Source organism: Bufo gargarizans, chromosome 8 (assembly GCF_014858855.1).
Source record: "Bufo gargarizans isolate SCDJY-AF-19 chromosome 8, ASM1485885v1, whole genome shotgun sequence".
Taxonomy (NCBI): Eukaryota; Metazoa; Chordata; class Amphibia; order Anura; family Bufonidae; genus Bufo; species Bufo gargarizans.
In genome coordinates this window covers 27,337,970-27,363,819 of record NC_058087.1, presented here as the reverse complement: position 1 = coordinate 27,363,819, position 25,850 = coordinate 27,337,970, and the positions used below count along the sequence as shown (strand labels likewise).

Below are 25,850 nucleotides of genomic sequence, written 5' to 3'. Positions count from 1 at the left end.
CGCGGTCAGGCGGCTCATCACATGGGGGCAATTATCGTATATCATACTGCTGAGTAGGCTTGGCAGATGAAAGCAGAGCAGCCATTGTCTACCCTCCCCCGCCATCAAAAAAGAATGCTCTTATGTCCCTTGCTAATGTGGTTTTTAACTCTGCATATCCCATTGATCCAGGATGTGATCTCCTGCGGTTCTGCCTCAGGTCCCTCCACCACTTAGGGCATTTAGTAATTCATTACGTGGTGGGGACATATCCCAGACGGCCAGCTGTTCACAGATGTGGATGGCGTTATCATACAAGATGCTTCGCATTCCTAAGTCGGACCCCTCGTGCTAAGATGTCATTATTCGTATAAATAAAATAAAACAATCGGGGACTTCCAGCCCGGCATCCAGACTCGGGGTGCGTGCGTCCCCATGTATTTCCCGTGGGTGTCAATGCCCTTTGCTGGGTCCTGGGATAGCGATTAAAGGGCAGGATGTGGTTATTGCTGGATGCAATGAGCCATAGATGATGCCTTTGTCGTGGCGAGGATGAGAAATCCTGAACCTAAGAGAGAAATCGGCAGGAAATTAATTTTGGATTTAGGATCTATATAGATTTGGTTCTGGCAGAGTTTAGGAACTGAAGAAAAAGCAGTGATTCTAGCTCGAACCTCAAACACTCTGTGCTGCTGTTGGAGGGTATTCCATCTAGAATGAAAGAAAAAGTTTGAAATAACTTGATATAGCTATTTCATAATTGATATCTGTGCCTAAGAAAGCTGGGTGACTTTTCAACATGCCAACATTGCGGCTCTTACGGAGGTTGTCACCCAGCTTGGTTATAGACTAATTACATTTATTTTCCTTTTTTTCACGTATCTGCTTATTCCCTTTCAGGAGACCTATAATAACTGTTCTGCTACATGGAAAGATATGCCTAATAATGCAGCCATAGGGGAATGAGGACTATATAACAGCATAGCCAAGTGCGTAAGATGTTGGTCTGAGGTAGCATTCGCCCCGGGACCCTTATCCTAATTGCCCCCTCGCTTCATAGGAGGTCATTAGCGCTATAACTGTCTGTGACGGGGTTTGCATTGTGTCTCTTGAGGTTGAGTTTAAATTAGTTAAACCTGGGGCAGAATGGCTTAAAGGGAACCTGTCACCGGGATTTTGTGTATAGAGCTGAGGACGTGGGTTGCTAGATGGCCGCTAGCACATCCGCAATACCCAGTCCCCATAGCTCTGTGTGCTTTTATTAATATGCAAATTAACCAGAGATGAGTCCTGTCCCTGACTCATCTCACGTACAGGACTCATCTCAGGTTAATTTGCATATGTATCAAATCTGTTTTTTTTACACAATAAAAGCACACAGAGCTATGGGGACTGGGTATAGCAGATGTGCTAGCGGCCATCTAGCAACCCATGTCCTCAGCTCTATGCACAAAATCCAGGTGACAGGTTCCCTTTAAAGAAAACAATAAATAAAAGAAATAATAATAAATACCAAATAAAGAAAGAAAATCTTAAATAAAAGATAAAATAAATTGCTGACCCTAACCCCGACCTGCCACTCCTATTCCCATGCTTCCTGGGCCCCCATGACGGTCTCGCTGCTCAGCCAATCACGGGCTGCGGCAGGTTGCTGTTTTGGGTATTGATTGGCCGTTCCTCCAGAGGGACCATGAAGGAAGTAGAGACTGGCGCGGAACACGAGAAGGATTTGGGAAACGGGATCAGCTGGTAATTTGTGGAGAGTTACTTTTTTTTTTTTTTTTAAAGTTGTTCAGACCCTTTTTGGACAGTCCTTTTAATGCTGCAGCACAGAGCATAGCTAGGTAGATTGTCAGTCACCAGTCTTTAAAAGCTGAGTGACGACCCCTTTAAGAGCTGTAATACGGCCTTTTAAACGGCCCCTCGTGAAGTGCCTTGAAGGCAGATGGACATCTTTTGTGATCGACTCTTTGAAGTGTCCGGGATACGCTGAGGTGAGGAATTTACGGAAAGCTGATAGAGCCGAGGGCCATCGACTAAGAATCAGACCGTTGACTCTTTTTCACTGTGAAACGTATCAAAGGGGCGAACAAAAACGTTCTGAAATATTCGTCAATAATTCTGACAATTAGAACGTATTCATAAGGCTGTTCGACCTGCATTCGTGTTGTACGGAATTGCAACTGTCCAATGTCGCCCCACTCTTCGCTGCATCTCTCCTTTTACAGATTAGAGGAGGCCAGCGCATGCTTAAAAAAAAATCCAGCCCCGCTGGTCCAGGAGAAGCCAGGCGGCGGCCCAGAGCCCACTGGAAATCGACACCAGTTGTCTCTATTGGAGTCGTTTTCTCATTCAGAATTTCTTTGTAGTTTAAGTGGGCCACCATAATTGTCCCCTCCCCCATGAGAGCCCCGTGGGGTCCTCACCCCTTTAGTCTTTGATCTCTGTCAGGTAGTCACAGGTAATGTCATTTCCACTGCGAAAAAATTACCGCTGATGTTACTCTGCCTGGGATTCCTCTTTTGCGTGCCATTACCCATAACGCACCGGGCAGCATTTGTCTTGTAGTCACTTTGCTCATTAACCTGCTTAACAAAAACTGTGAATTTCGACAGATTAAACAAGGACGGCCATGTGTCGTAGTGGATTGTCACCACAGGTCTATGGAGAGGGGGGGGGGGGGTAGTCTCTGTAATGGTATCTACATATATGTTAAGCTGGATGGATGGACCAAATTGTCCTCCTGGCCATAATCTCCTTATGTAAATATCTTCTGATTTAAGAGAGAGCAGGGATGCCCAACCTGCGGCCCTCCAGCTGTTGCAAAACTACAACTCTCAACATGCCTTGGGCAGCCTACAGCTATTAGGGCGTGCTGGGAGTTGTAGTTTTGGAGGGCTCGCAGGTTGAGCATCCCTGGTCTATAGCCTGCGGAGATTTGTAGTTCCACAGTGGGTCGTGTCCTGGATGGTAACGTTTTAGGCCTCTTTCACACTACAGTATGTTGAATTCAGTGTTCCGTTTTTCACGGATCCGTTGTTCCGTTTTTTGCTTCCGTTGTGGTTCCGTTTCCATTCCGTTGTTCCGTTCCGTTTTTCCGTATGGCATATACAGTATACAGTAATTACATAGAAAAAATTGGGCTGGGCATAACATTTTCAATAGATGGTTCCGCAAAAAACAGAACGGATACGGAAGACATACGGATGCATTTCCGTATGTGTTCCGTTTTTTTTGCGGACCCATTGACTTGAATGGAGCCACGGACCGTGATTTGTGGCCAAATATAGGACATGTTCTATCTTTTCAACGGAACGGAAAAACGGAAATACGGAAACGGAATGCATACGGAACACATTCAGTTTTTTTGCGGAACCATTGAAATGAATGGTTCCGTATACGGAACGCAAAAAACGGACCGCAAAACGGGAAAAAAAAAACGGTAGTGTGAAAGAGGCCTTACAGTAATGCATTATGGGACAAAGCTCCAAAAACTTAATTTTAGATAAACCTCCTCCCCAAGATAAAAAAAAATGAGGAGCAATTTTGGAGAATTTAGAAACTTCATAGCAACCCTTTCCCCCCTAGTCAAGGGGCATAGATATCCTAGAGGAACCCCATGTAGATGCAGCTGAGTCCATGGAGGGTCCCTGTCGTGAAAACACCACGAGGCCACCAGGACTCTCCTGTGTGGTTAGTAATGAGCTGGTGTCAGGCAGCAGCTGAAAAGGGCCTCATTTTTATTTTCGCCGTCTTTCTTGGAGGCTCCTGCAGCTGGTCAGACGTAGCCTGGATTTTGCGCTTTACATCCGGTTACTTATTTGGTTCACAGGATACAAAGCCAATGATCTTGTTTACGGCATAAACAGTGTTTTCTCCCCGCTCGCGCCTTTTCTGCCCCGTCGCTCTGATGGCTTTTTTTCTCTAAGGTCTCGAAAACAATATTTTTAGTTAAAGACAGAAGCAAATAGACCAAGATAATGAGCTTCCTGCAGGAAGAGGCCGGGACCGAGGGACTGGGGCAGCGCAGGCTCAGCGAGTGGAGACGCCGTACACCATTTGACAGATTGATTCCCTGGAAGTGACTAATTGATGCTTGTGTGACTCATCTCTGCTTCCGATTTTTATATCGCCGCACCGGTAGTGGCAAAGGCTCCGTCCGCACTGTACTAATCGCAATGAGGCGCCAATACTTTATCTTAGAAGAAGGCCGGCCATACTATTAGGCCACATTCACATGTGTGTTAGCCTGCCAGAGGTCATCTGATCCGGCATTGCCAGATACTGCCGTTCACCGCTTTAACCCATAGACCAGTGATGGCTAACCTCCGGCACTCCAGCTGTGGTGAAACTACGACTCCCAGCATGCTACATTCATTTCTATAGAGTTCTGAGAACAGCCAAGCAAAGTGTGCATCTTGGGAGTTGTAGTTTTACCACAGTTGGAGTGGCGGAGGTTAGCCATCACAGCCCTAGACCATAATGGGATCAGGCGGAGATCCAGCCACTTTCTGGCATGAGTGCCAGGTCTTGGCCGGACAAAGAAACGTTGCCTTCAACATATTTTTTTTTACTCTGCCTGAAACCTGGTACTTAATGCCAGAAAGCAAGTGGATCCCCACTAAATCTCATTAGTCTATTGGACCAATGTCTATGAAGATGAATCAAATACTTCATGGGTTGGACCAAAATTCACAATGATACATTGGCATCAACTACTTTATGGGCTGGATCAACTTTCATAAAAGTCCAACCCATGAGGTAGCAGACGCCAATGTAAACGTAAAGGGGTTTACCTGACCTATCCTTGGGATAGATAATCAATAAGCATCTCTACCAAACAGTTGATATAAGGAACTTTGGCACCCGGGGCTATCACAGCTCTATCAGTGGTTTTCACAGACCCTTAGGCTCCAGTCACACGTCCGTAGTGCATTGCAGATCCGCAATACACCCGGCCGGCACCCCCATAGAAATGCCTATTCTTGTCTGCAATTGCGGACAAGAATAGGACATGTTTTATTTTTTTCCGGAGCCGCGCTTAGGAAATGCGGATGCGGACAGCACACTGTGTGCTGTCCGCATCCATTCCTGCCCCATAGAGAATGAATGGGTCGGCACCCGTTCCGGATAATTGCAGAACAGGTGCGGACACATTCTACGGACGTGTGACTGGACCCTTAAAGGTCTCTTTCACACGAGTGGATGCTGTGCGGGTAATCCGCTGCGTGAAAGAGAGCCAAGCCCCGTCCCGGACAGCAGAGACACGGAGCAGTAACATGATTGATAATGCTCTTTGCCTCTCTGTGACCTTTTTGCTACAAAATCACGGTGACAACTTTATCTCACTGTGATTTTGTAGTAAAAAGATCACCGAGAGGCAAAGAGCATTAATCATGTTACTGCTCCGTGTCTCTGCTGTCCGGGACGGGGCTTGGCTCTATTTCACGCAGCGGATTACCCGCACAGCATCCACTCGTATGAAAGAGCCCTTAGACTTCAACGGGAGTGTTTGGTCCACATTACAGAGAAAAATAGAGCATGTGCTGAACACGGAGAACACGGACAGCACATGTCTGCGATTGACCTAAGAGATGTAAACCATCACATGGGTTGGATCAGTATTGGTGGCAGCTGCTTCACTGGTTGGACCAGTATTCTTGAGGTTGCACTGGCGGTTGCCATCATGCAGGTTGGACCAGCATCCATATGGGTTGAAACGTCAGCCTCTTGGACCAATGTTCATGAAGATACGGCGATGGCAGCCATGATGTCTGCATAGCTGAAGGCTTCAACCCTATAATTTCTGATCTGAAGCTGAGAGCATTAAAGACATGATTTCAGACTGGGAAGACCACACTAGTCTGACCACGGCAGCCATACTTAATATTGGGGGCTCTATTTTAGAAGGAATGTCTCATTTATAAAAGAGGTTATCCCACTAAAAATGAAATAATCAGATATTGTATGGTACATGACTACCTCTAACCAGCCCTGTACCTCGTATGGATCCAGAGATTTCCCCATTCATTATTCCAATTTCTCTGGGGCATGTCCTTTCTTAGAGGGTGTATACTTTCTGCTGCAGGTCAGGGGGCGTGTCCTTACTGCTGCAGATCTCTCCCTATCACAGCTCAGCAGGAAGTTGAAGGATGGAACTGAGCATGTGCAGGGCCGGTCTCTGGGGTGTGCGAGCTGTGCGGCCGCACAGGGCGCCATGGCAACAGGGGCGCCCGGGGGCCGACACAGCTCGCAGTCGGTCTCTTACAGCAGGCCGGCCCGAGATTGTGTGAGGCGAGCCACAAGATTAGCTCGCACAGGGCGCCTGAACACCTAAGGCCAGCCCTGAGCATGTGTGTCCACCTCTGGAAGGAGGAGAGAGAAATACGAAAAATAACAAACATTAGGCGGCGCTATAATATATAAATATATAAATATATATATATATATATATATATATATATATATATATATACATAATACTTTAATTAAATAGAAAACTAGATGAAGCGTTGTATAGTGTTAATGACGCAGAGTGTGCCGCTTTTATCTTCATACTTGCGCACATTCTGGTGCTGTGCTCCCACAAACCAGCAGTATAATGCACTGGGAGGACTCCTGCTTGAGCTCGGGGGTCCTCTCGGTGCATTTTACTGCTGCTTTATAGGTAAAAATTACATCATTGGACTCTTCATCATTTACACTATAGACTTCTTACTCTAGTTTGGGGGGCTGTGTTTTTTTTTTTTGCTGACAGAATTCTAGTGATAAGATATTATCGTGATCCTGAAAGGGTTAATTTATTTTATTTGGCCGCACATAAACCGTGGATGACATTCTTCTGGGAAGACTCTGGCACCAATTGCGATCAAATTAAAGAACTGAAAGGGGAAACGGAGCGGGCGCTCGTACGTGGGAGCGTGATAATTGGGTAACACCGGGCTACTTTCATCACTCTTGCCTTGTGCTGATTCAGGGGGGGCGTCCGCCCAGGGTCTTCAGGGAGCTGTAGACGTGAAGACGGTGAGAATCTCCTGCAACATCTTTACGCCTTTTATCTGAACGGGAATTTCAGCACCAGATTCTCTCTAGAAGGTCTCATCGGGCAAGAAATGAAAAAATTCCTCAACCTTCTAATAGACTTTTATCAGTTTCTCATCACTTTCAATATATGTGCTTGCTGTCATTTAGAGGCAGTAGCCCTATACACAGCCAGTCCTGCTATGTGGACCCAATTCTGTTCAGTGTAGACAATGCTCTGTGAGCTGACAACTGCGCTAATCTCTCTAGTTTGCTACAATGTATCAGTCCAGTCTGTTTATATCACAGAGTATTGTCTGGAATGGTTACAACTGTGCAGGAGCTGTGCACCAGTTTACTGCCTCTGAATGTAACAAGGAGCGCTCTCATTCACTGACAGCAAACACATCTTGAAAATGGTGATCATAAATTCTATTAGAAAGTGTTACAGAATCTCTTTTCATATGTACAGCACCCTAACACTTTAATAAGGAATAATACTAAAGATGTCTATATAAAACTAGCAAACCTCTATAAACCAGATTATCCTGGTACGTGAATGTGACGCCAGGACCTACAGTGAAGACTGACACACAGCTGGGGCCATTACAAGGAGGGGTCTCTTTATATCTCAATACAAGAATGCATTCACACTCCTGTATTTACAGTTTAGATAGGATTTGTATATTTTATTGAAATGGACCACAAATAAGACCGTGTGAATGGGGATTTATATGCCGTTCTATAAAACGCGGTCATTCAGGAGTACGGGAAAGCTGAGTGTGATCTGTTTTGATGACTGTTATCGCCCCAACTTTCCAAAAAGCAGATTGTAGGGTAGATGTGAGGCGCAGATGGACACGATTATGGTCAGACTACGCAGTAATTGTTGTCTGTTACCATGGAGATGCATAGGCACTGCATACACTAAACGATAGGACATTTGTAATCAAGACCTCTTGCAAAGTTGCTTCATTTTTCAATTTCGCTGCATTGGTTGGAGGAGGTGAGGCCGCAGTGTAAGACAGAAGGTATTTGCGGCCTGTGGTATGAAGGGAGTGTGAGGAAAAGCAGAGCGCGATCTGTGGTTGACACCGAGAATTCAGTTTCTAACATAACACTACAAAAACGACTCCGCAGTAATAAATCCAGGCGTGTGAAACATGGGGGCTACACGTATGTCTGTGTAATATCACATGGCATTCCGTGATCCGGTGCTAATCGGCATGTCGCCTTTCATATAATCTATTATTCATGAGGTCATCTGAGAAGTGTAATCCGTCATGGCTGCCCAAAGACATGCATCCTTCCTGTCAGGGTGGGTGCAAGGATTTTTGCCAACACAAGCGAAGCTACATTTTGGCGCCCCCCCCTCGCAGCTCACCTGCGAGGGGGGGCGCCCACCTCAGGTCAGACCAGCAATCAGACCCCCAATGTTAATCAGACCTCAGATCAGCCCCCCATGTCAGCCATCAGCCCCCCATGTCAGCCATCAGCCCCCCATGTCAGCCATCAGCCCCCCATGTCAGCCATCAGCCCCCCATGTCAGCCATCAGCCCCCCATGTCAGCCATCAGCCCCCCATGTCAGCCATCAGCCCCCCATGTCAGCCATCAGCCCCCCATGTCAGCCATCATGCCCCCCATGTCAGCCATCATGCCCCCCATGTCAGCCATCATGCCCCCCATGTCACATTTCTCCCCCTCCATGTCACATTTCTCCCCCTCCATGTCACATTTCTCCCCCTCCATGTCACATTTCTCCCCCTCCACATTTCTCCCCCTCCATGTCACATTTCTCCCCCTCCATGTCACATTTCTCCCCCTCCATGTCACATTTCTCCCCCTCCATGTCACATTTCTCCCCCTCCATGTCACATTTCTCCCCCTCCATGTCACATTTCTCCCCCTCCATGTCACATTTCTCCCCCTCCATGTCACATTTCTCCCCCTCCATGTCACATCAGCCCTCCATGTCACATTTTTCCGCCCTCCCCCAGGGTGCGCCCTAAGGCAGCCGCTTGGTCTGCCTTATGGTAGCATCGGCCCTGCTTCCTGTGGAACCCGTTCCCCCTTAAATTATTAAAATGCTTTTCTAACATCTCTGCTTGCTGTCATTGATTAGGGACCTTTTATTGTTTACTCCTGGTCCTGTCATGACGACAATGGTGCGTGGTTCGTTCTGAGCTGTTTCTTGTAACGAGCTGTGAACAGTGATGAGCGAATCGATTCGTACAAATCAAATTTGTTCAAATATCAGCCTACTTTAGTGGCGAGGGGCTGGAGCTGCTGCTTAGAGACCCTTCCCTAGTTGATAGGGCCACACATCGTGCCCGACACTGTCAATCTCACGCCGGCGCTGTTGCACCGAGTAGTTTGCTTAGACCAGGGATGCTCAACCTGTGGCCCTCCAGCTGTTGAAAAACTACAACTCCCATCCTGCCCTTCTGTAGGCTGATAGCTGTAGATTGTCCGGGAATGATGGGAGTTGTAGTTTTGCAACAGCTGGAGGGCCGCAGGTGGAGCAAGCCTGGCTTAGAGCAATGGCGCAGGCGCAAGATTGACAGGGCCAGGTGAGATGTCTGGCCCTATCAATCAGGGGAGGGGGAGTCTCTTGAGTGTCAGGGCGAGCCCCTCGCTGCTCAAGGAGATTGATTTTTGAACAAATTCAATTTGTATGAATGGATTTGCTGATCACTAGCTGGAGTACTCTTCCCTTGCCATACAGACATTATATTAGTTGGATACAATTTTGATAAGAACGGACCCAGTCTATAAGGTGCTATGGACCGCTATAGGGCTGCATGTCTGGGAATAAAGTGCTTGATATCTCGCTATAGGGATATTATGCATTTCACTATAGGGCTGTTTTCTAAAATGACAGTGTTCCAGAATTGACTGTAGAGACGCCTCTGTAGTTCCCTAGAGCAAGGGTATATTGGACTATGGAAGTTTGTAGACGTTTGCCTCTATTGCTACTACGTAAAGCCATCAACTAGTTACTTTAGTGCACTATGAAGGGTTAACCTGCACTATGTTTTATGCTGCTGTTTACACTTATGCTAGTGTATAGTGTTGAACTGCATTTTATATTTGTTGTAATATATCCAGTTTTTTTTTTGCTGTATTTGCACTGCATTATGGAAGGTTTAATAGACTTTGGGACTTTCTACCTATGCACTGAGAAGTTAGAAAATGTCCTGTTACTATACAGTAAGGGACTATGGAAAAGCTTTGGAGCGAAAAGAAGACACCCTGACCTTCTGTCTGGTTTAGCTCTGATGGTGTCTGAAGACTTGTTTTATATCTGGTAAAACTGCTTAGTCATTCCCATAGACTTTTATTTAAACTGTATGCAAGTCTTTGACAGACTGAAACTACAACATTGTTTTCTTTTTAGGCTGTGCTTCTCCATCCTTCCTACTAGAATGTTCTAGTTCAGCTAGAGACTGTACATAAGGAGCGCAGGCAGAGCCCCTAGTTGTTGTAGTAGGAAAGACCCTGCCAAAATAGGGGCCAGAAGAAGATGCTGAGATGGGGATACTCCAGCTACAGTTTTCGATGTGATGTACACATCCTTACTTTATGTATAAGGGTTTTTCTGCGGGGGGAAAAAAAAAGTCGGGTAGAAAAAATATGTCGGAAAAATGTGATTTGTATTCTCGGCAGAATTTGGGGATGCTGTCCTGGATTTATAGTTTAGGCTGCAGATCTGAAGACTGAACGGGGCTAACCCATGTGCAGGCACCCACAGTGGCTTCTGTGTGGAAACGGGGCCAAGACGTTGTCCCCCCCGACACAGTTTTATGAAGTGTGATGCAGATTTCCCATTGAAATCAATGGAAGGTGGATCCTGTGTGTTAAAAATAAGAGTAACATGACGGCAGAGTTGTGTAACATCCATAATCTTGCATCATCGTGACAACTGCGTGACTTCTGACATTTCCTGCTTTTGGAGTGTTTCCTAATAAGGGGCGAAAAGGTGAAATTTTGACATGTGCATGACCCTATGACTGAGCAGTTGTCCATCCTTGGACCCTATCCTTTTTGGTAGCTACTAACTACTACATACTGGGAACAACCCCAGAAGACCGGCTATTTTGGAGACTGTCAGATCCTTACGCTTGCTCATTTTTCCTGCTTCCACCACATCAGCTGTTCACTTGCTGCCTACCCCTTGACAGGTGCCATTGTAATGTGATGTTATGGCTAGGGATGAGCGAATTGACTTCGGATGGAACAGGTACCACTTGGAACCGAACCAGAGTTCAGGAAATGTTTTTTTTTTACAGTACAAATTAATTTCTGAAGTTATTACCCGAAGTCTCACAAAGCAAAAACTACGACTCATCGGAGCCAATACAGTCGAATACTAGACCGACGTGGGGGGGGGGGGGGCGGCATAATGTCACCCTAAAAAAATATTTTAAATATATTGTAAAGTTCAGACTGTGCAGCGCCTGCAGCTCTGAGGGACATGGCGGGAGCCCAGCTGTTTTATGACATTTACAGATGAGGAATAATTCATGGCCGCCCTTAGTCGCCACTATAAACCTTCTGCGAGCGCCAGACGTGCGGACTGAAGCTCCTCACCCACGGCGCAGATACCGTAATGCTTAACGGGGTTTTCATGCTATACAACTTTCTAATATGCTGTGTGTTTCATTACATCATCACGTTAAGATCTCTGCTCGCTGACACAGAACGGAAGTGCTCTTTAACGTCTAGAATATGGAAACCTGTACAGACCTAATGGATCTCACGGCTGAGAGTTGGATCCAGTCTAGCACATATGTCCCTTCTGGAGGCTTGTTACAATGTATCCGTGCATGTGACGTGTATCGCTATGACAGAAGATTGTCTAGATTGAGGATGCTCAACTTGCGGCCCTCCCAGCTGTTGCAAAACTACAACTCCCAGCATGCTCTAATAGCTATAGGCTGTCCAGGCATGCTGGGAGTTGTAGTTTTGCAACAGCCGGAGGACTGCAGGTTGGGCGTCCCTGATCTAGATGGAGAGATCACTTCAGTCAACTTATTCAAAATCCTATTTCTGTGAACACCGTGTGGCCCCCATTCACGGAAATCATTGCAGCTGCCACTACTTGCTTTTGGAGAATTCCAGGAATGTGCCAATCGGGGTCCGGAAAAGCTGGGTGATGAGACCCCTTTTTAAAAAAAATAAATAATTTATGGCATTTTGAATGTCCATGCTCCCATCTCCACAATGGGGCCCCAGCGTGAATAGAGGAGATACACCACCAGCGCACTTTGCCAATTTGCTGCTATGGGAATTCTTGAGATAGAGGTGGGTCTGGCGCCAATCGGACATTCCTGGCACGTCCTATCAATATGCCATAAATGTCCCTTTAAGGGGTAACACAGAAACGTGGAGCTGGGAAAGCTCAGTGAAAAGCCCTTTAGAAATGATGGCCATGTTGGTTGTCATCCATCTTTCTTGGTCTCCTGAATGTTGGGGTCATGGAAAGCTGGGTGATGAGACCTTTTGGAATAGTGGTGGTCACCCATCTTTCCCAGACACTGCTGAATATAATATTAACAACATAAAAGAAGAAGAATAAGACGTCTCAAGGACTTTCCCGGGAATGTTGCAATTTGAAAGGAAATTCAAGTATTTCCAAACGATTGAGGATGCTCATTGGGTTGCAGCCATTCCCAGAACATATTGAAAGCTCAATTTCCTGTAAACTCTTGACACATAAAGCGAGTGCGCTAACGTCACATGCCTTGACCATAAAAAGCAAGATACAGGTGGTGCCTTTTAAATGGAGGATGTGGTGTGAACAGCCAGTTGTCACAATCCTGACTGCGCTTTATAGGGCGGCGATGATGTCAGTCATTACAAGTTTATAGCTGTTGACTGAAAGCTGTAAAAGCTGAATTCCAGTAAAGGATCCTGCCGGGAATCCAGATCAATGTTTCAATTACATGTAATTTTCTAAATGACCAGTAGGTGGCAAAAAGTCATGCTGTGAAAATAGAAATGTGCGGGCGGCTTACGGTGCAGATTATGCTTCTTCTTTTTTTATAGTTTCCTGTATACGGTTTATGGCTCTCATTATAACCAAGATAAGTGGTTAAAGAGAAATTATTCATAATACTCCTATAACGTTAATGGTTCAGCAAACAGAAAAAGATGCAGATTTCATATTATAATGCGGCCTCCTATACAAAAGAACATAGCTACTATAATACTGCCACCTATGTACAGATAACTACTATAATACTGCTCTTATGTACAAGAATATAACTACTATAATACTGCCTCCTATGTACAAGAATATAACTACTATAATACTGCTCCTATGTACAAGAATATAACTACTATAATACTGCTCCTATGTATAAGATCTAACTGCTATAATGCTTCCTCTTTCGTACAGGAATATAACTACTATAATACTGCCTCCTATGTACTAGAATATAACTACTATAATACTGCCTTCTATGTACAAGAATATGACTACTATAATACGGCCTCCTTCGTACAAGAATATAACTACTATTATACTGCTCCTATGTACAAGAATATAACTACTATAATACTGCCTCCTATGTACAAGAATATAACTACTATAATACTGCTCCTATGTACAAGAATATAACTACTATAATACTGCTCCTATGTACTAGAATATAACTACTATAATACTGCTCCTATGTACAAGAATATAACTACTATAATACTGCTCCTATGTACAGGAATATAACTACTATAATACTGCTCCTATATACAAGAGTATAACTACTATAATACTGCTCCTATGTACTAGAATATAACTACTATAATACTGCTCCTATGTACAAGAATATAACTACAATAATACTGCTCCTATGTACAAGACTATAACTACTATAATACTGCCTTCTATGTACAAGAATACCACTACTATAATACTGCCTCCTATGTACAAGAATATAACTACTATAATACTGCTCCTATGTACAAGAATATAACTACTATAATACCGCCTCCTATGTACAAGCATATAACTACTATAATACTGCTCCTATGTACAAGAATATAACTACTATAATACTGCTCCTATGTACAAGAATATAACTACTATAATACTGCTACTATGTACAAGAATATAACTACTATAATACTGCCCCTATGTACAAGAATATAACTACTATAATACTGCTCCTATGTACAAGAATATAACTACTATAATACTGCCTCCTATGTACAAGAATATAACTACTATAATACTGCTCCTATGTACAAGAATATAACTACTATAATACTGCCCCTATGTACAAGAATATAACTACTATAATACTGCTCCTATGTACAAGAATATAACTACTATAATACTGCTCCTATGTACAAGAATATAACTACTATAATACTGCCCCTATGTACAAGAATATAACTACTATAATACTGCCCCTATGTACAAGAATATAACTACTATAATACTGCTCCTATGTACAAGAATATAATTACTATAATACTGCTCCTATGTACAAGAATATATCTACTATAATACTGCTCCTATGTACAAGAATATAACTACTATAATACTGCCTCCTATGTACAAGAATATAACTACTATAGTACTGCTTAGTATGCACACAAGTATAATTCTCGGTTCTGTACATTTAGGTTTTTCATATCCGTATGAAATTGGTCATGAAAACTATTTTCCGTTGTGTCTTTGCAGGAGTTCACGTACCCCCGGAGTGCCCTCACCAGGGATTTGGTGCTGCCGATGCATCAGAGTAACAGGGAAGGCGTGGAGGACATGTCCTTGCTGTCTGACCTGCATGAAGCAGCCATCATGTTGAATCTTCATCAACGTTACACAGTTGACAAAATCTATGTGAGTCACGAGCTGCCGACCTGTGTGTTAGAACGTAGAGTGTCCTTCAGTAAATGTTATTTAGTATATAAAGTCTGTTCACACTCGCAGGATACTCTGTGGATTTTAGGCCACGGAATAGCATAAAAAATCCAGACAGCAGCATGCTGCACCATTTTATCCAGTGGAATGGCAGTAAACTGCTGGACCCCATTATAAACAATGGGGTCTGTTTGGCGCACTTGGTTTCGGTCTGGTGATAAATCTGGCGCAGCCATTATTTTCATTTTTCCGTACCAGTACTGAAGCAGAACATTAGAAATAATGGCGCAGATCTGAACTTGGACTATCCGCTCCATCACCGTGTAAGGCCTCATCCACACAACCATATTTTGTATCTTTGTCCAATCAGATGTCATCCGTGTGCTGTCCGCATCAGTGTGTCTGTTTGGCAAACATTCGGTTGGAACATGTCCTAAAATTCTTGGCCACAAAACGCAGACAATGCGGATGTCACATGGACAACATATGTGTTTTGCAGACCGCAAAACGGATAAGATCTTGTGCATGAGGCCTATTGAAAAGTTCTACAACTTTGAAATATACTTCGAGACTCCATTGGTAAAATAAATCCGATCCTGGCTGTTTAACCCCTCAGCTGCCACAGTGACTGCGGCGTCTAGATGGTTAGAAAGATGGGGTTCTTCTGTCTCCGATCACCACCTTCCTCCTCCAGCAGTTGCTCATGGCAGCCGCAGGCCTAGCGAAGGTCCCCGGAAACACGGGCCTCCTAGAACTCCCATTACGTCCGCCCTATTACAGAGGCGGGGTGTAATAAGATAATGGTAAAATTACAATGCAATGTAGATGTTTTGATTTCCATGCATTGATCAAATGATCACATGCTCAAGAACCCTAGCAGGACTAAAAGGACAAAAGTTTAATAAAGTTTGAAAAAAATATTAATAATAGAAAAACACACAAATATTTAAAAATCAACCTCTCACTTTATCCCATTTATGATATAAAATAATGAACAGATTTGGCTTTGCTGCCTCCAAAAATATCTGTTAGGCCTCATGCACACGGTGTGCTGGCCGGGCCCGTGCTGCGGACCGCAATGCACTGGTACTGACTGTAAGGCCGCCACATGCGGACCTATTCACTAGAATGGGGTCCGCGATCCACATCCGACGGTCCGCACTGCAAAAAAGTAGTGCATGCACTACTTTTTTGTGGGGCGGAGGCACAGACAGAAACATCACGGAAGCACTGCAAGGTGAACGCCATATAAAAAAAAAAAAAAAACAATGCCGGGATTGCAGTGTTTTATTTACCTCACCTTGAAAAAAAAAGCTGAAATAAATTATCACAAAGCCAGTTGTTCCCCAAAATGGAGCCCCCACAGCTCAATAGAAGAAATAAAATAAAAAATTGAGTCTCACAATATGGAGATGCTAAGCAAATTAAGAAAAAAAAATTAATTTGCTTAACGCAGGGATGCTCAACCTGCGGAGACTACAACTCCACCCATGCCCTTCTGCAGGCTTATAGCTGTAGGCTATTGCAGTGTACTGACATCAACATGTACAATAGCCCCGCCATCAGATAGAGACTGACTTATATATTAGAATGATTGTCGGTTCAGCTCAGGGAGCCCCGCTCGACACATGGTCCATGTTTATAGTGCGGTCATGTGTATCAGCCATAAGGTTCATGTCACAATGTTCGTGTGAAATTACTGTAAGCGTCTAACTTTCTTTTGTTTTTACTTTTTTGTGTTCAACAATTTAAATAATGGATTGTATTCACAATATTTCATTTTTTTTTTTCTTTCTAGACCAATATCGGTTCTATTCTGGCCTCAGTGAATCCTTACAAACAAATTGCAGGGTTGTACGATGAGAGTGCAGTGGATTTATACAGTCGCCATCATTTAGGGGAACTTCCACCCCACATATTTGCTATAGCCAATGAGTGTTACCGCTGCTTGTGGAAGAGACATGACAGCCAGTGCGTCCTCATAAGGTATGAGACAAAGTCATAGCTATTCCAGAGGCTATTCCGCATTTTCTGACTGCTCTAACTACTATAATACTGCTCCTATGTACAAGAATATAACTACTATAATACTGCTCCTATGTACAAGAATATAACTACTATAATACTGCTCCTGTGTACAAGAATATAACTACTATAATACTGCTCCTATGTACAAGAATATAACTACTATAATACTGCTCCTGTGTACAAGAATATAACTACTATAATACTGCTCCTATGTACAAGATTGAATTGTGTTTTTCTAGAAGATTCTTAAATGTGAACCTTTATAAACAGTTTTTTATATCTTTTAGTGGAGAGAGCGGTGCTGGCAAAACAGAGAGCACAAAACTGCTCCTTAAATTCCTATCATCCATGAGTCAGAGCTGCGCAGGAGACAATCAGACACATGTGGAGGAGGCCATCATGGAGAGCAGGTCAGAAATGCCACGTTCCTTCTGCAGTGGTCACTGGTCGTTGGATCTTATATGAGCAAGAGTTGTGGGACAACATTTATTTCAAACAAAGTTAGGCTACTTTCACACTTGCGCTAGCAGGGTCCGGCAGACTGTTTCTCTGCCGGATCCGTACTAACGCTAGCCCATGTGTGCCGGTGGAAGTCCGCTCCGGCCCCAGCACTGCAAACATACCGAGAATCAGCTGGACAAAAATTGCAGCATGGGGCCGAAGAGGACTTCCTGCCTCACACGTGGGCTAACGTTAGTACAGATCCGGCAGGGGAACAGCTTGCTGGACCCTGCTAGCGCCTTATTTTCATGAAACAACCCCTATGAAGGCATCCGCTCGTATGAAAGAGCCCTAAAAGGTCATACATTGACTTATAGGATAGCTACCATACATCTGGTGGCATTAGAGGCAGAGTTTTCTAAGAGCTCACTTGCATCCCCTCCTCCAAGAACTTCTGAAGTGCTTTGCCTGGCCTATAAGGCAGTCTCCATAAAGAGAAAAAGTATGTCCCGAATCCTGACCAAGGCCTCTCAGCCAGTTAAGCCAGTGCTCTGCACTGATGAGGTCCAATCATCCAGAAACGGCTGTATGTAGATACAATGCTGGCTTAAAGGCTATGTATACCTTCTTAGGCAATTTTTTTATGATTGCATGTTACTCCTTTTTGGCTAAAAATAATTTTTTCAACTGGCCTTTATTAAAAATATTGAGCCGTTCTGTCACAAAGGTTAACTATTTTTCTGGCTGTGTGACTGGTACTTTCACTTTCACTTTGTGCCGTCATCTAATAAACCTTATCTCTAAGGTACTGAGAGGTCATAAACACTTATCAAAGGCCACAATCTTATCAGTAAGATGAGAAATGAGCTATAATCAGTGTTTATAAGGTCAGAGGGCAGAGATAAAGAGTCCGTCAGCTCCTAACCTGACGGAAAAGACCAAATCCAAAGGGTGCTTCTAGAGCAAGCATGCTCAACCTGCGGCCCTCCAGCTGTTGTAAAACTACAACTCCCACAATGCCCTGCTGTAGGCTGATAGCTGTAGGCTGTTCAGGCATGCTGGGAGTTGTAGTTTTGCAACAGCTGGAGGACCGCAGGTTGAGCATGCCTAGTCTAGAGCATCTCGGCTCTGTACAGAAAAAAGGATGCCAAATTTTAATAAAGACCAATTTTTTTAAAATTATTTTCAGCTCAAAATGAGTTCAATATAATAACAATTTTAAAAAAATGCCCCAAAAGGTGTCCATAGCCTTTAAATTATTATACAAGTCATGTCTCAAGGCCTGTTTAAAAGGTCAAACATTGTCTTATAGGATAGCTGCCTCACTAATCACAAGCGGAGATCTCGATAATTCTGATTTGTGAACTAAAACGCAAAATATATTACAAAGTTGAAGGTCTTTTCATTATACGTTGATTGACTAGTTTACAACGAGAAATTCCTTCTAATTGCTGTATTCTCAGAATGTTCTATAAAATAAACATGAGAGAGGACATACATTGCATCCTGGTTGTATACAGGCGATGGAGCCTTTTGGTTACCGTACTTTTTTTCAAGTTTTTATGGAACTAGCCTGTGAACTGGACCTAAAAAAAGGGTGTAGTTTATGCAAATGCTGATGTTAAAGGGGTGTGTCTGGCTGTTCTGGGGTGTTCCTGGACAAAGCAGGGGTGGGGTTTAGAAATGTCTAAGTATTTTCAATCTGGTGTGCTATGGCAGCCATGGTGTAATGGATTATAGCGGGATTAATATTTTTGATTTTCTTGGATTTTCCCTCTCAATGGGTCAGTATTAGGAAATACCCAATATTCTGCATGTTACGACATGGTGACAGAAGGTCTACAAACATGTAGTATGTGCGGCTCACGCTCCTTGTGTTTATACAGCTCCCACACTGTAAAGTGTGTGTGTATACAGAATTGATTTGACCCCGGCTGTGTATATACATTCACTCTGCTCTCTGAATTTCATCTCCTTCCACAGCCCGATCCTTGAAGCTTTCGGAAATGCCAAGACGGTTTACAATAACAACTCGAGCCGCTTCGGAAAATTCATCCAGCTGCACTTCTCCCAACAGGGCCACATCCAGGGGGGCCGCGTGATGGACTGTATCCTTCTAATCAAGCGTATAAGGACAGGTTCACCATGGACCCCGTAGCCTGCCAGAAAAACTAATGACTCCAACTTTCATCCACAGAGGAACTAAGTTTAGTTGGTGTCGCCTGCCGAGAAAGCAGAAATTCAATTCTCGCTTTCTAAATGAACACAGACAAAAGGACGAGCAGATCATCACCCGTGGTGAACACAGGAGCGTTCTCTGCAGATGCGGAAGCGCAGAATTACCCCGGTCCTGCTAAAAATAATACCACAATCCAATGAGTATAGTCAGAATATACTCAAAAAGCTGATATTAACCTCAACAGTGCAAGAAATATACCTACACCCCTTATGTAGCAGGACAGACTACTAGAATATGCAAGTGCTATGATCCCTTATGGTAGAAACTGGAGTAAAACATTTTATTTTCACATCGTTGTGCCAATGACAATTGAAACCAGTTTGAGTAGATTTCAATCTAGGCTTATGGATGAGTCCTGTGACATAAATTAAGCGCCTCCACCGGGGATGTGAAACACCGGGATACAACTGCAGTGTTTGATAAATTACCCTCTTTTTTTATTTTATTTTTTAAAATCACTTTTTTATTTTTTTGGGTCCAATCACAACTAGGGATGAGCGAATTTCATGTTATGCCAATCACAAATGGAAAATGCCATGAAATTGATGTAAGTTTTTTCCTCTGGTAGCATTTCCTGGTGACATTTGTTTAGTTTTTATATTACTAGAGCATGCCGCATTCTGGAAGAAAAAAATAGGTTATGATTAGAGACGAGCGAATTTCAGGTTATGAAATTCATTTGCGCTTCGTTTGGTGGTAAAAGCAGAATTCCGTTATGGATTCTGTTACCACGGACCATAACGCAATTCTATGACGGAATGCATAACGGAATGCCTTTAGGGACATTCCGTTATTCATTCCGTCATAATAGAAGTCTATGGGCTGCAAAACGGATCCGTCCCTTTTCTGTTGTACAGGGGAGTCCTCTCCTGATCCCGAGCCCTCTCCTGATCCCGAGCCCTCTCCTGATCCCGAGCCCTCTCCTGATCCCGAGCCCTCTCCTGATCCCGAGCCCTCTCCTGATCCCGAGCCCTCTCCTGATCCCGAGCCCTCTCCTGATCCCGAGCCCTCTCCTGATCCCGAGCCCTCTCCTGATCCCGAGCCCTCTCCTGATCCCGAGCCCTCTCCTGATCCCGAGCCCTCTCCTGATCCCGAGCCCTCTCCTGATCCCGAGCCCTCTCCTGATCCCGAGCCCTCTCCTGATCCCGAGCCCTCTCCTGATCCCGAGCCCTCTCCTGATCCCGAGCCCTCTCCTGATCCCGAGCCCTCTCCTGATCCCGAGCCCTCCCCGGCATAATGAAAATGGGACGGATCCGTTTTGCAGCCCATAGACTTCTATTATGACGGATTGATTAACGGAATACTTCTAAAGACATTCCGTTATGCATTCCGTCATAGAATTGCGTTATGGTCCGTGGTAACAGAATCCATAACGGAATTCTGCTTTTACCACCAAACGAAGCGCAAACGAATTTCATAACATGAAATTCGCTTGTCTCTAATCATAACCAATTTTTTTTTTCCAGAATGCAGCATGCTCTAGTAATATAAAAACTAAAAAAATGTCACCAGGAAATGCTACCAGAGGAAAAAACTTACATCAATTTCATGGCATTTTCCATTTGTGATTGGCAGATGTCGAGTGTCTGTTGGGGTTTATTCTGATTCTGCAATTAAGTTTTACTTTTAGTTACTGTAAAATCCAATCAAAATGCTGCGTTTTTTGGTAAATCGAAGAAGCACTAGCGTTATGATGCCCCACAGTCCACGAGGTTTGCATCAACCCTTCCTAAAGATCTTAGGGATGTGCTACAGAACAAAGAGGGTGACTGCCCCCTAGTGTCCACTTCTGGCATTGCACAGTCTATGATGAATATAATTGGATATTTATATAATAATAGTATTGTTTTCTGTTACTTGCCTTAACCCCTGGTTTGCCAGATCTCCTGGAGAAGGTAAGAACATCCCGCCACCTCCTATAGGACACCTATCTCTCTGCGACTAATTCTTGCAGGTTTAACCATGATCACTTCTAACCTTCCCAGTTGTATTCCTTATTTCCATCAACAGACCCGAGTGACACGGCAGAGTCCTGGAGAGAGGAACTATCACATATTCTATGCTCTGCTTGCTGGGGCCAGTAAAGAAGAAAGAGGTAGAGTCCTAGTGTCCTTTACTACCATGTACTATATTACCAAATCCTGCCGCCATCTTCTTCTCCATGGTGTCTTTACTATTGTACTGATGGAGATTCTTTCAATCTCTAAGATACTTTGTGTTTCAATTCATCATAAATTTTTAAGACCTCGGCTTGTTGTCAGTGAACAAGAGCATCTAGAAGCCTAAAACTCAGGCCTAATACGTCTCACTGCTAAGGGTTTGTATCCAGTCAGAACAATCCTCCGAGAGCTAAAGAGCCTGATACATTTTTACCTGCACTGATACATTGTGACAAACTTAGATCACAAAGACTGCATACAATTTGACCAAACCCTCAGCTGTGAGAAGTATTAGTTCTCTACCGGTTTTCAACTGCTGGTTGAAAGTATCACGATTACTGACAGAAAGCAGAGATCTTGACAATGAAGAGGAATTTAAACACAAAATGTATGAGAGCGTTTTAAAATGTTTCCTTATACATATAGAAAAGGGGGGGGGGGGCAGAAAATTCTATTGTGATTGTCAGCGGAGTTACCCTTTATGATTGGCTCCTTACCATCCTGTGTTCACAGAAGGGCTCTCCCTCTCGGATCCTCACTCCTATCAGTATCTCAACTCCTCCGGGTGTGTGACGGCCGAAGGCCTCAATGATAGAGACCTGTATAATAAAGTTTTGGTGAGTCCAGTAACCTAAACCCGAAATATAAGCAATCGGCTTCTTAAAGGGGTTGTCAAGGATTAGAAAAACATGGCTGGCACCACATCGGTCCGTGGGTTGTGCCTGGTAGCTCGGCTCCACTGAAGTGAATGGGACTTAGCTTCAATATCGCCCACAACCAATAAGTAGCCATGTTTTCCAACCCCTTTAAGTCCATTTCACACGTCCGTATGTGTTTTGCGGATCCGCAAAACATGGACACCGGCAATGTGCGTTCCGCATTTTGCGGACTGCAGATCGCTGGCACTCTCATAGAAAATGCCTTTTCTTGTCCGCAATTGCGGACAAGAGTAGGACATGTTCTATTTTTTTGCGGATCCGGAAGTGCGGATCCGCAAATGTGGATGCGGACAGCACATTCCTGCCCCATTGAAAATGAACGGATGCAGCCCCATTTTGCGGACGTGTGAATGGACCCTTTTTTCTTCACGGCCATTTACCGTACTAGTAGAGCGTTTCTCTCTCACTCTCTCTTGCATCTGCATGTAAGCATACATCACCCGTTACATCTTCTCTCTACTCCATTCACATCCAAAGATGCATTCAAAATTCTGCTGTATCACAGCTCTCAGGTTTCACAGCCACACCTCACTCTCTGCCGCCTCTTGCGGTTTCAAGGTCTGTTGTATTGCAGGCGAAGTAGACGTGAAGTTCCCCCCAATACACTGTGTACAGTGTATTATAAATTGGTGACCTGTCTCTTTTAAAGAGGTTGTCCCACGAAAAATATTCTACAGTTTTCAAACCAGCACTTGCATCTGAAGCCTTTTTTGTATTTGGATGTAATTAAAAAGTTTACATAGCCAATGAGTTATTCAATAAAATGTATCTGTATAGCGCCACCTTTGTCTTATTTCTTTGTCCTGCTCACTGAGATGGCCGCACATGCTCCGTTTCATCCTTCAACTGCCCCCTGAGCCGTGATGGGGAGAGCATGGGCACGCCCCCTGAGCTGTGATAGGGGGAGAATGGACACGCCCCCTGAGCTGTGATAGGGAGAGCATGAACACGCCCCCTAAGCTGTGATAGGGAGAGCATGGACACGCCCCCTGAGCTGTGATAGGGAGAGCATGGACACGCCCACTAAGCTGTGATAGGGAGAGCATGGACACGCCCCCTGAGCTGTAGCAGAAAAGACAATCCCCTTTCAGCTTGATATAAATCTAGCAGAGCAATGACTGGGGAGATCTCTGGATCCATGTGAGGTACAGGGCTGGTTCTAGCTTTGTTAGAAAGAGGTTGCCATGTACTATATGAGGTCTGATTTTGATTTTTTACATTAGTCATGGGATAATCCCTTTCATTGATCAAACTCTGCCATCTAGTTAACAGGACCGACATTGCAGCAGCACGTATGAGCGTCATGTGTCTAACCTCTGTCACTTTAAGTTAATATCTGTCTGTTCTGTGCATCTCTCCTGTAATAAATGACTATTTCTGGTCGCAGACGGCGCTGCAAGTGATGGATTTCAGCGATGAAGAAATTCGGGAGGTGTGGAAGCTGCTTTCTGGCACGCTGCAACTGGGGAATCTGGAGTTCATGACAGCAGGGGGCGCTCAGATCACAAGCAAAGCAGGTGACGAGCATTGCAACGTGCAGTGTGTGAACTGTTTCCATTTTCTAATATCTTGCCGAGATATGATTGCTTAAACTTGGAGGCATGAAGTGCGGTGCCCTGAAGCTGGGGTGTTTTGGGCTGTGGACGGGGTATTTTGCGCTGTGGACGTTTTATGGACGTTTGCTCCTGTTGCTAGTGTGCAGGGCCGCCAACTCCCTACTTTGTTGCGCTTTGAAGGGTTGACTTGCACTGTGATTTATGCTGTTGTTTACACTTATACCGTTTTATGTTGTTAAACTGCATTTTATGTTTATTGGAATATATCCTGTTCATTTGCACTGTTATTACACTATAGCTGCACTGCGCTGTGGAAGGGGTTAATGCACAGGCAGCTAATACTAAAAGACTTTGACTTTCTACCTATGCAAATTTTTGCAGGGAAAAAAACAGACATCCCAACCTTCTGACTGTCTGTTCTAGCTCTGTTGTTTATGTCTGGAGACTTGTTTATGTCTGGAAAAACTGCTTAGTCATTCCCATAGACTTGTATTGACACTCTGACAGACAATTTGTAACATTGTTTCTGTTTAGGCTGTGCTTCTCCACACCACCCCTCCCACTAGAAGGTTCTAATTAGCAACTGAGAGCAGTCAGAGCCCCTAGTTGCCTGCAGATAGGGACCAGTGTTTAATAGGAGAGACTCTGCCAGACTGCATGAGTGACCAGAAGAAGACACTGAGATTGGTATACTGAGCCACAGCCCCGAGACTTTTGACCAGGGATCCAGCCGGATGACTGAGCTGTAGACCCTGGGCCACCAGCCTTTGGCCATGATACTAGCCTTCTGAGAATGTGGGACAGCTAGCTCAGGCCTTTCCTGAGAACAGAACCTCCTTCTCCCTGGGAGGAGACTGGAGAAGCCAGCTCGGTGCATTACCTGTATTGTTTTGCACCTGAATTTCTCCAGTAATAAAGTACACTGGTTTACTGCAGACTCTCTGGACTTATTTCCCATTGGGTGCACCATACCTTACCATCCCTTCCAGAGAGCAGCAACACGTGGTGACACCTGGACGGTGTCCTGAGGACACAGCATAGCATTTGGGCCACCCCAAACCAGGACACTGCAGAAGCCTGGGCTGCACTACTGAGAGATTGTAACAACACGTTCACTTCCAATGTAGTCATGAAGACCTTGTGCCGATCTATGTCATTATCCTTATCGACGTCTACGTTCTCGCTGGTGTGAATGGTGGCAGATCTATATGGATCTTGATGTATTTGGTGATGTGAATAAGTAGATTCCTGTTGATTGCGTCTATACATTGTACGCTGTATACAGATTCTGTTTAAAGAGCTATGAAAGTGGCTGATAACTGCCAACAATAGCTTAGGAACCCTTTAAGTAAGTCGGTAACCTTTCCCTTTGCTTTCTTCCACAGTTTTGAGCGATGTCGCTGATCTTCTGGGATTGGATTCCTTCCAGCTTTCAGAGGTCCTCACCCAGAGATCCATGATTTTAAGGGGGGAAGAGATCAGTTCCCCTCTGACAGTCGAGCAGGTGAGATGAGTACGGCAACAAACAGGGATTTACAAGACCTGCCAAGTCGGGGTCAGATAGTTTGTACCCCTCTCACACAGAGGTCGGCAATAGACTGAGTGCCCCCGTGGTCCAGTTTCTTCTTCTGTCCCCCGCCATTGGTTCCTCAAGCTCAGTGATCCTGCACCAACACTGGCAAGGCCACATGGTCTCATATCTCTATGGATCCACTCATACGTTGTTGGTGAGGGTCCCCAACGGTGGTTTCTGTGGCATTTGTAGCAACGAGTCATATGGGGCCCCAGTGTCTAAGTGGGCCAATTGGCTTTTATGCCACATAGGAGACATAAGGGGGTAC

General features: G+C 44.4%; 1 protein-coding gene across 1 annotated transcript in view; it reads left to right on the top strand.

Annotated features, from left to right (window-relative positions):
* The window catches only part of LOC122945833 (unconventional myosin-X-like), a 98,755-nt gene that overhangs the window by 21,717 nt on the left and 51,188 nt on the right, over positions 1-25,850 (top strand). The window contains exons 3-11 of the mRNA XM_044305060.1: positions 14,688-14,846; positions 16,666-16,853; positions 17,183-17,305; positions 19,320-19,444; positions 21,457-21,470; positions 21,586-21,670; positions 22,248-22,351; positions 23,841-23,970; positions 25,395-25,513. Of these exons, the coding sequence (XP_044160995.1) occupies positions 14,688-14,846; positions 16,666-16,853; positions 17,183-17,305; positions 19,320-19,444; positions 21,457-21,470; positions 21,586-21,670; positions 22,248-22,351; positions 23,841-23,970; positions 25,395-25,513 (1,047 nt within the window). The remainder of the gene's footprint in view (positions 1-14,687; positions 14,847-16,665; positions 16,854-17,182; positions 17,306-19,319; positions 19,445-21,456; positions 21,471-21,585; positions 21,671-22,247; positions 22,352-23,840; positions 23,971-25,394; positions 25,514-25,850) is intronic.